The sequence below is a fragment of the Aricia agestis genome, chromosome 5 (assembly GCF_905147365.1).
Source record: "Aricia agestis chromosome 5, ilAriAges1.1, whole genome shotgun sequence".
NCBI lineage: Eukaryota > Metazoa > Arthropoda > Insecta > Lepidoptera > Lycaenidae > Aricia > Aricia agestis.
In genome coordinates this window covers 16,576,901-16,588,744 of record NC_056410.1, presented here as the reverse complement: position 1 = coordinate 16,588,744, position 11,844 = coordinate 16,576,901, and the positions used below count along the sequence as shown (strand labels likewise).

The 11,844-nt window shown below is 34.5% G+C and overlaps 2 protein-coding genes across 2 annotated transcripts; one reads left to right on the top strand and one right to left on the bottom strand.

Moving 5' to 3' along the window:
• The first annotated feature begins 1,438 nt into the window (after nt 1–1,438).
• Nucleotides 1,439–2,622, top strand: LOC121727304 (uncharacterized oxidoreductase TM_0325-like). Its single transcript, XM_042115042.1, has one exon. It carries the CDS (start codon nt 1,484–1,486, stop codon nt 2,255–2,257), a length of 774 nt encoding a protein of 257 aa, XP_041970976.1. The 5' UTR covers nt 1,439–1,483; the 3' UTR covers nt 2,258–2,622.
• LOC121727305 lies at nt 2,353–6,624 on the bottom strand. The gene is made up of 4 exons (XM_042115043.1): nt 6,533–6,624; nt 5,856–6,075; nt 3,645–3,920; nt 2,353–2,595 (listed from the first exon to the last, which is right to left on the bottom strand). Exons 1-4 carry the CDS (start codon nt 6,553–6,555, stop codon nt 2,383–2,385), a joined length of 732 nt encoding a protein of 243 aa, XP_041970977.1. The 5' UTR covers nt 6,556–6,624; the 3' UTR covers nt 2,353–2,382.
• Nucleotides 6,625–11,844: the final 5,220 nt, after the last annotated feature.

Genomic DNA, 11,844 nt, shown 5'->3' with positions numbered 1-11,844 from the left:
ATGGTTTTTCACTAATATTACATTTAACAATAATGAGCACGTAAGAAAATGGGACATCGAGCATTGCACGGAGGCTTAGCCATTATAATTTAAAAAAATGTTTATTACTATTTACTACCATGTAGTACCTAATTTAGGCTCTAACTGCCGAAGGTTAATCATAATTAAATGCCTCTGAGTACAACGCGACGGCGAGATTAACAGAGACTAACTGTTATACTCAGAGACATTTAATTATGATTAACCTTCAGTTTAATGAAGAGTTTGACAGCTGATAATGTATGGATTTTGAATTATTTACATTTAAGTAATTAATTTTCCACAATCCACTCTGAGTGCGGCAGTGAGTATTGTTTTTCTCGAAAATGTACTAATAACAGTTTAACCAGGTTTAAAAGCTAGAATTATAATATTTATAAATACAGAATTATTTTGTTTAACTCCGATTCTTGATCGTAATTCTGGCCTTAGTAGACAGGCTGATTGGCTTTGATTATGGATTATTTTTGGCCCGAATTAGAAGATAATATGGACTTGGACAGAATGAGGTTTCAATAGGACGGCGCCACAAGCGGCAAGCCATATAGATTTATTGAAGAGCAATTTTCATGAGCGATCTCAAAAAATGGACTATTCGATTGACCGCCTCGTTCGTGCGATTTAACGCATATCTAGATATTTTTCTTTGGGTCTGCGTCAAGTCGTTGGATAAGCCGACGCCGTTGGAACAGCTCAGAGCCAAAATTAAAAGCGAAATAGCCGAAATGTGTGGCCGAGTCATAGAAAATTTTGTTCAACGAATCACCGCTGCAAACGTGCCTGCGGTGGACATATGAGCAAAGTCGAGTTCCATTCAAAAATATTTTCATTGTACTACAATTCGATATTAAAATTTTTAAAATATTTCAAATGGTTTTAATTTTATTTTAAAAACAAGTTGTCAAGTCCTTATTGGAAAACCCCTTACATTGTAATGTATAAGTACTTACACACATAAAAATAGGTATGTAGGTACCTTTTTTGAGGAGGGGAAATTCATTACGCATTTTTATTTTAATAAAATTAATAAAAAATATCCCACAAAAAACATTTTCATGTACGCGCACTAGAAGAATCTACGCATTAGTCAAAATCGGTGGCCTAGCCATTTTATTCTTTATTTCCAAAACCAACTTTTACTAGTGATATGCATATTGTAGCTACTGAATTCTTACAATAAAAGCCCAAAAAAGACCCATTTTCATAGTCGGTAAATCTTTAAGACGTACTTCTTAATATTAGGATTTACGGAAGTAATTGAAGTAGATTAGTTCCGTTTTAATTATGTACCCATATCTGTATGCGTAACGCGAGATAATATTTTATCGGTAGTACAATTTATATGTGTATTTGTAGAGCATTTACTTCTTGACACCATTTTCCATATCAGTACAAGCGAAACACGTCTCGACGCGTGGGTCCATCGCAGAAAAATACTTAAAAAATGTTTAAAGGAAAGGTAGTTCTTATCACCGGTGCGAGTTCTGGAATCGGGGCTCAAACTGCTTTAGATTTCTCCAAATTAGGAGCAAGTTTAGTTCTGACTGGAAGAAATGAAGATAATTTAGAACGAGTCGTCGAAGACTGTATCTGTGTTTCTCCGAAGAAGTCGGTGCCCCTAAAAATAATCGGTGATATGAGGAAGGAAAGCGATATCGAGCTGATGGTGAAGAAGACCATCGATGAATTTGGGAAGATCGACATCCTGGTGAACAACGCTGGAGTGTTTTTGAGTGGAAATATAGAAAACGCCTCCTTGGACCAATACGATTTAATAATGAACACGAATGTGCGCGGGCCATATTATTTGACGATGCTAGTCGTACCGCACTTGATCGAAACAAAAGGATGCATCGTAAACGTATCCAGTGTGGCCGGCGTGCGATCATTTCCCAACATCCTCGCCTATAGCGTATCAAAGGCTTCCTTGGATCAATTCACTAGATGTACAGCTTTAGAACTGGCACTTAAAGGCGTGCGCGTGAATGCCGTTAATCCCGGCGCTATAGAAACCGGGATCCACTTGAAAGGGGCTATGACTGAAGAGGAGTATGTAGCGTATCAAAAAAAGTGTAAAGAAACACACGCAATAGGGAGGATGGGTCAGGCGAATGAGGTTTCAGCAGCCATAACCTTCTTGGCGAGTGATGCGGCCAGTAACATCACCGGGGTGACGTTGCCAGTCGATGGTGGGCGCCATGCCATGTGCCCTCGTTAATTAAATTAATAGCATTTCAAAGCGTTTGTTAATATAGGTACATGTTTTAAATATAAACAATAGTATTGTATACCTTGCGATAAATAACACTAGACATGATGCTGAATCGTTTATTGAAGTGATATTTACAGTTTAAGCGTGTGGAATAGAGTGGAGTTAAATTTTTTGTGGGCCATCGTACTGTTACCAGTGAAATATTCGTATGCTGAGGAAGCTAAGCACGAGGCTATCTCGCCAAAGATGGTTCCTGTGTCGACGCCTGCATCGATCAGTCCTTTGCCCGCGCACACCTCTAAAGCGGCAGGCAACGCGGCCAGAGAGAGGTTTATCATCCAAACCTGAAAGTGTAAACCAATTAAACAATAATAGTAATATAATAATATCTATGGACGCTTCACACCACGTCAGTCTGGCCCCGTGCTAAGTACCTGAAGGACTTGTGTTACAGGTACCAGACAACGGAAATATATTTAATACTTTTATACTATACATAATATATTTAACATTTTTATTATATCATACACATTTTTAGTACACATCCAGACTCGGGAACATTGAACATTTTTGTTCCGTCAGCGGGATTCGAACCCGCGACCCCCGGCTTGAAATGCCACACACTCAACCAATTGAGCCACAGTCCACAGAGGTCGTCAAAAATAATAATAACATAGTTTTAACGCTTTATGGTCAAAACCACTGAATCACAAAACTTTGTAAATCCATACCTATCACGATTACAATATCAATAGGTAAATACTATAACCTTAGATAAATGATGGGTCCAATCATTTATCTAAGACTATAACTTTGTCTACTATAACAACTATAACATACCATCCCTAGTTATAATAATTATTAATTATGATACAATAGTTGTGAAATTTGCACGTGTTTTCTCTATTTTTTTTAGAAACTTTACGATTTTTTTAACTTTTTGAATAAATAAACACCCCTTTTTGTATTTTTTTATGGTACACTATCTAATTATTATCTTTCATTTAAGGCCATTTTTATGACAATGGGACAAAACCTCGCAAAGAAATAATGTTTTTTGCTAACCGGGTAGAGTCAAGACACACCACACAGAGGCGAAAAGGGCTAGAACTTAGTAGTTAGTGTTTTTTTGCATTACAAGTACATAATATATACATTACACATGAGTGCTTAAAATATCGCTAGTACCTGACCAAACACACTGTATTTAAAATTTACTCATGACTAACAACTCATTTTTACGCCTACACGGCTAAACCGATTTAGATGAAATTTGGTACAGAAATACTTTGGAAAAGGATATAAGTATAGATCATGAAATAGTGTTACTTTCAGATAAAACCATTTCCGCAAGTTTATCTTAATTTCTTCAAATTGAATTGAAAATACTAACTTGATATCCAGTTTGAGTCAAGAAACCTGTGGCTTTAAGTTCGGCATCCACCACAACGGCGGCTAGACACTGCGCCAACGGAATAACTTCGTTCCCCGTCGTGTTGTAGCAAAGGTCCACCTCTGATAGTACTTCTTCGACGACATCACTGGAGTTGTCAGCGAGGACCACCAGACTGGTTATCATCTGGCTGATGGCTTCTACGCGATTGCTGCCACATGCTTTCACGCTCTCCAGTGTTTGTTGGTACATTTCCTCAGCTGTTTCTTTATTTTCCTAAACACGAATACAATTAGCGAAATCTCGTATTAACTACAGTATAAAATTGTTATTACTTATTAGTTATAGCTATGTCTACACTATGCAATTTCGTCTTCAATTTTCGTCATCATCTTTGTACTCAATTTTCGTTTGGTATATTCAACAATTGAATGCGTCAAAATCCACCCGCGTTGGAAAGAAAAGTGTCATAGCGTCGCGGGCATGCCTCACGTGCGATGTTGACTGCGCTATGACGCATGCCCTTGATGAATAAAAAAAGGCACAGTGTGGACAAAGCTATTACTTATCATTAAAATGTCCATAATATTCCTACAAGAACCTTCATTAAAGTTTATTTGGAATTTGGTAACTTGGTGCCTACTTAGAGTCTATTGTTTTAAGCTTAACCCTGCACAGGTCGCGCGGATTACAATAGTAATCCATTGATACAAAATAGTTAATTTCTGAGAATGGTTTCGAGCAAATCGACGATGCCTTTAGGTACTTGTAGCTAGACAACCGACGTGTACACTCAGTGCAGCACGAGTGCCAGCATTGCGTGGTTTTTTATCTGGAGCGCTTCAAAGTGGACTGGATTACTATTGTAATCCGCGCGACTTATTACGTGAGTATTACATTTTTTTATTTCTATTAATTAATTAATTTTTAACGTTTTTTACTATTGATTGTGTATTATATAACTGCGTTATATATTATATATATATATATAGAAGTTTATTAGCGAAAGTTCATATTACTGCTCAAAACTTATATATATATATATATATATATATATATATATATATATATATATATATATATATATATATATATATATATATATATATATATATATATATATATATATATATATATATATATATATATATATATATATATATATATATAGAGTATTTTTTTATAAGTTTTGAGCAGTAATATGAACTTTCGCTAATAAACTTCTATGTTTTTCAGAATAACTATGGATGAACGCCGGGTAGCTCAAATTCAGACTTGGTTAGAAGAGAATACCTACAAAAGTAGTAATAATTGTTATGTCCACAATGCATAATTATGCGAAAATTGATTGTGACACAGGCAAATTATAACGTATTATAATACAACAAAGAATGACGTAGATTTGGTAGACAAAATTGCTCATTGGACATAGAATTCCTTGAGACATCATAATATTATAATAATATGATGTTTCAAGAAATTATATGGCAGTATTTTTCGATTTACTGAATTTGAGCGCATTGAATACGTTGTGTTCAATACGTCAAACAAAAAGTTTGAAAAATTTTCACGAAATGATTTGATTTTGATTTCTCTTGCATTGGCATGGAAGCCCTTAGCCCAAAGGAGAATTTAAAAAATCATTACCACAAAGCCTAGCTATCAAAATTAAAATATTTCTTGACTTTCTTGAAATGAAAGCCGTCCATCTACATCTTCATCTTCAAATACTGGGCGAGTAGGTCGCTGTCTCGACTGCGCAAGAGCGCGTAACAAAAGCATCTGTCCTGATCATTCTCAGTATATATGTTCTTCTTGCATAGCGGACAATGATTAAAGTTAACATAATCAAGAAGGCTGATTGTTAATCTCATTTTGAAATTAAAGTGCCATTTTTCTATAGAAAAACGTCAATGTTCCTATTTTATTTTTTATTTGCTTGTTGTAAGACTTTAAGTGAGTTTAATGTTTAAAAAATAATTAAGAAGAAGTTTCTTGATATGTTTAAAATTGATTGAACATGCTTTACATGTTGATTAATTATTTTGGAGTTTTATTTTGATTTGAAAATGGATTACAATTGTAATCCGCGCGACCTTTTACGTGACTTTATAGACCGCGACTGGTGCAGGGTTAAATGAATAAGAAGGTGTTTTACAGGATGTATAAAGTAATAGGTAGTATTAATTTTTCATGAGTGGGTATACTCACATCAACACAGGATCTTATGGTGTCGCTAACGTCTGAGACTCGCTCGTAGAAACTTTCCACGTAGTCTTCAATAGCGTCTACAAAGTTTTCCCATCGGGTCTCGATTCTATTCAAAAACTCCGCCCATTCACTTTCTACTCCTTTACTGAAGGTTTCGATGGAATCACTAGCCTGTTCTGCCGCATTGTTTAGGTTTCTTTGGAGGTCCATGAGCATAACCCTAAAAAGAACAAAAACGGTATTATAGGAAACTATAGGCACACTGACAGACATTTAATCGGTGCCATTTAATTACTAAAGGGAATTTGATTTGAAATATTTGAATCTATGTCAAAACCTTCACCAATACCACAATAGACATATATAATTCTGTCTACTCTGCCAATACCAATAAGTAAAGATTGAGATCCCTCCACGATAGTGAATAATTGTGATCTACCAATACCCCGTCTGATCATTTATCAGCGGCGTCTTCCATACACGTGCACCCGCGCCGCTCACTCTTTGGCCTACAATATTCTATTCTACACCTTACGCACCTACCGAGTAGAGTGCGAGACAGTGGCCTCGGCCGAGCACATCCATACAAAACATACCGAATGGCTCGGCAAGATCTGTCTCGCCACTTTACTCGGTAGTTGCGATCAAGGCATCAAATAAGGCGGGTAGGTGCATACTTCATTCCAGCAACTAGGTCCATATCGAAACGGGGAACATGAGATAAGTCCGTCGAATCCGATTCACTCAGTGGAGTACTCTGGGAGGCGCTTGCCTGAAACAAAGAAGACCACGTAAAGACTCTAGAACAGTGTACTAACACACAACAATACATACAAAATAAACTTATCTACTTTTTACTTATGTCTAGTTTATATGTACCTACTTAAAAAGGGAACATCTCAATACAACGAAATCCCTGGACCCTAGCGAAACTGTAGGTATTTTGTACTAAGTGTAACATACGTTCTATGAGGTGAGGATCCGCCTTTTACCCTAGTATTCATCCGCCTGTCCGATCCGTCTGATCATCTTGTCTATTTCATAAAAAAAACTTCGATTCTGCTATTTTTTATTATCTTCTAGTAGGTATTAGATACATTGAATTATCTTATACGTAGGTACTTTGATTTAAAGTACTTTATAGTCGTAATCAACTACGAGTATATTATTTATCAGAAATGTCTCACTTACCAAGCAAACAAACAATAATGTGAAAAATTTCATCGCTTCCATTTTCTCACTTCTACAGATAGATTCATGGGACCATGGTTTTTATATTGTACTCTTGCTAAATGCAATATTTACTCTGTATTTGTGCTCTAGATATCTTATCTATTTTTGAGATATTTATACACACAGTATAATAATACCCTTAGCCCACGGTTGCCCAATAGTCTTGCCTTGATCTAAGGCAGGGGTCGGCAAGTAGTTTTAGGTGGGGTCCGGATACTGTGGGAAAATTTTAACGAGGTCCAGAAAAAACACACTTGTCCTATGTAGCTTAAAAATATTATTTTAATTAATAAAGGTATACGTATACCCTTTCTATAGTATTAATTGATACTTGGTATAAAATACATTACAATATTTCACAGTCCGAGATTCGACCTTTCGCGGTCCGCAAACGGACCGCGGTCCGCCTGTTGCCTACCGCTGATCTAAGGTTATCATGACTGTGTTTTCGCAAGCGAGTGTGAGTGATTAGTGATGTTGATTACACTATATCTATCCTCCGAACCGAACCCACGATATGCGTTTCTTGAGTGATGTGGTGGTGAGGTAAATTGATAGATTCTGATCTAACTACCAATCAGTTATTGGTAGATTACCATGACAATGATTGCAGGTAGCTCAATAACGAGCACTCGGGCTATTGGACCCAGTGGGTCCAATGACTAGATATGAATTTTTAACATTTTTTCATCTAGCGATTGGACCCAAGTAATTATTTTTTATGATTGTCGGGTTTATATCCATAGGGCCAGCAAAAAAGTTGTAGATTAGAATAAAAAACAAAATAATCACTTTGTATGAAAATATTTAGGGGAATGTGAGGTAAAACGATCCCTACGGGTCAAATGATCCCTCCCCTTAAATCAGATTAAACCAGAGGCATCTTTCCAAATGCACGTGAAACGGGTTGCCCATAACCCTGCCAGTTGCCACTTATAGTATCATGGCGATCACAGCGCTTGGCGAAATTTTATTTAAATTTTTTTTAAAAGTATCGCTCTGATCAAAATTAAGCCTGTTTTTGGACTTTCATAAGTTTTTACGAATTCGTGTTTATTTAAATGTTATTTTGTTATAGGGCATTAATAGCAGTTACCTAATATTTAAACAGTTTTAGATCACCCCAAGTGGTATTTGATGGTTGTGTTTTGATCGATTTCTTGGAATTTGGTATATGGGGTGAAATGATCCCTATTTGTGTGTATAAAATGATCCCTGGATATAAAGTAGAAATTGGCGAATATTTTTTTTTTGATGAAATTGTTATTTTATTTCAATTTTATAATTAAAGAACAAATATATTATCAAAGATATCGATTTCAGAAGTCACAACTATCGTGTTTTGCCTTGAGACGGACCGATAAACCGACAGACAGCAAGATCTTAATAAATTCGGTAGCCAAAGGATAAAAAGGGGAGCCCCTTTTTATCCTTTGGCTACCGAAGCCTAAAAAACTTGCTAATAAACTAAAAGATGCGTGTTTCTTACTTATATGCTTAAATTGGTTATCAATAATAAATATTATCTCTGGGATTATTTTACCCCAACTCAAGGGATCATTTTATGCATAGGGGTGTAAAAAATGATCCTTTAGTTAAACTTTTACAAAAACCTCTAGTACAAAAAAAGTACGTACATATTATGATAAAAAATAAGTATGCTATCACGAAGTTTGGTAAATTCACTACATCCAGCCATATAAATATTGCGATTTTTCCTTCAACTATAGCCATACTTAGGATTTTTCCCTTAAGGGGATCATTTTACCTCACCTTCCCCTAGGTATTGAGATCGGTCAAGGCTCAAGACAAATTAAAACTTCAAACAATTAGTAAAAATATTAGAAAATAAATCAATATTTGGCCAATAATATTAAAATAAAGTATTTTAAAACTAACATAAGATTCTTCGTACTTCTTTTGTTTAACAAAAAACATTGAAATAAAACTAAAGTAGGTAAATTTTTTTCTATCAAATAAAATCACAGGTTTTATTATAAAATAACTTCTAGGTGTACCTTGTAATTGTGAATTAGTTATTGTAATAATAATATTATAATTAACTAGGTTTAAAAATATTAGAATTGCCAGTAGGTCACTCAAAAAATATTATTAAGTATGTAATAATATTATAATAATTAAAGTATGAGTAATACGTTCCATACATTATTTTTTCCAGTTTTTAATAATAATAAAAAAATTTAACAAAAATAATCCTTAGATGTTACGTTAAGTAAATTCTGTGGTTATTTTATTAAAATATATAGTTTTAACAGTTTTTTTATATTTTTATATACTAATAATAATAAATCAAGTATTAAAAATGCCTGAAATCTGTCTTAAATGTAGTAACATTAATTAAAACTATTAATACAATTATAACCTTAAAAATTATAACCGACATCATAATTTATCACTGAGCTGGGCAAACTTGTTAAATTAATGCCATCTCTCTCGCACTCACTATGCCTAGTGTGCAAAATTGCACTTTTTATGAAACAAGTACACTGTACGTTGTGCATGGCGCGGGCGCCCGCGCCGATCGACTAGTAAGACTTTAACATAATTAACGTTAGTTTAAATACAAAATTAATAACACTAAATATGTATTTTTAATATTATTATTATAATATTAAAGATATTTTTTAAAACATAATTCGACGCAGTAAATTTAGGTACTAATAGTAGTAACTATAATATAAGTTAATGAGAGTGTTCTAAGTTTTAAATATAAAAAATAATATTATGGTTATAACTGATTATTTTTGTGTCAACCCTACTTCAAAATTTCTTGCCAGAAAACAATGGATCATAAAAGTGGGTCCAATCGCTAGATAAAAATATGTTAAAAATTCATATCTAGTCATTGGACCCAATGGGTCCAATTTTTTTGGGTCCAATAGCCCGAGTACTCTCAATAACTACCACACCGACGTGTTAATTGTTATGTTCCGCGAAGAAAGCGAAAAGTTTTTATATTTTTGTTAGGTGTAGGTATCTACATTACATAGGTAATATTATTGTGATGTTACAAATATACATAACTAGATGTCCCGCGCGTAGATTAGGAATTTTACAGAAACCGTAAATTTTCCCTTAAAAAATATTTCCCCCGTTTTTCCCACATTTTCCTGAGTTTCTTTGGTCGTATTCGTCTTAGCGTGATAATATTATAATATAGCCTATAGTCTTACTCGATAAATGATCTATCTAACACTGAGATAAGTTTTTAAATCGGATTAATCGGTTCCTGAGATTGACGGCGCGCGTTCAAGCAAACATACTCTTCAGGTTTATAATATTAGGTAGGTATAGATTTTTTAAATTATCACTTGACTTAAAAGACTATGAAATGGTATATAATATGGTAGTGATGATGATGATGATGATGATGATGATGATGAATGTAATTTGCATAGTAGCATATGCTTTCTGTTCTTAAAACAACGCCGAAACTCCCAAACTTGTATCTATAAAGAATCATGAGTTCTCTCAGCACCTTCCGAACCACGGTATACCAGGTATACCTCGGTGCAAAATCTTACTTGTTGGTAGCATATGCTTAGAATACTTCTCACGAAACCGAAGTCACCACATGTTTCCTTATAAGTTTTGAGGAGTTCCCTCGATTACTTATGGATCCTTCATCAGATCACCACTTTTGTGAATATAATACCAAATTGGGATGATACCCTATATACCAAAAGAAAAATTTTGAAAATCGGTTAACAAACGGCGGAGTAATTGTAAAGTTTCATTAAAATCCGTTCAGTAGTTTTTGCGTGAAAGAGTAACAAACATCCATACATCCACACATCCACACATCCATTCATCCATACATCCAAACAAACTTTCGCCTTTATAATATTAGTAGGATAACAGTATTTTAAAAAGATAAAACCGACTTCAAAATAATTGTACGTACCTAATTGAGAATTAAAATTCCCTATCTCAAAAAATACTGCACCGACTTTGACGAAACTTGCAGCATTCCTTGAGTTGAACAATACCTAGTACAAAAAAGAATCACTCAAATCGGACTTGTAGTTCCAGAGATATGCGAATACAAACAACAAATCATACATACCTACATAGGTACATACACTTTTGAAATTTGGCACATTTGTCCAGACGCTGATAATAATTATAGGCTAACATAATATACGAAAAATAGGGCAGTTCTGGAAATATAACACATTCGAGTACAACACATTGATAACCTCCTTTTTTTGGAGTCGGTCAAAAAGATTTTCGTGTTACTTAATACCTACATAATTTTTCTGTCTGTCTTGCCTCAGGATTGATCCTAGAACATAATTTTAATTATTCTCACAGTAACTTAGAACTAAGAAGTAAAATAGGCACTAAATGGAGAATTCCAGAAGAAAATTGGAAAAATCAGTAGGTACGCAAGTTTGTGCAGAATAATGTCCTAAAATCTTGATTTGTGACCGTATTCATGTTGTATTAGACGTGTCACAGTTCTTAAATCTTATTGTTATATTTTGTTATCAACATGTCTCAAGAGTCAAGGACTCGTGCAAATATAATCAACCCGAAACATTGTTTACACATTTACGAAATACCTAGTTTTTACTAGGTGAAGTAAACCGTAAAGTCAACTTCGGATATTTTGAGCGTATGATCTGCTTAATCAATACGATGCTGAAAAAAAATCCACAATGTAGGTAAGTATTCAGTATTCACAATACACTTTTGGACATAGATTCCCCTTAGAGCCGTTACTCTTTAATTC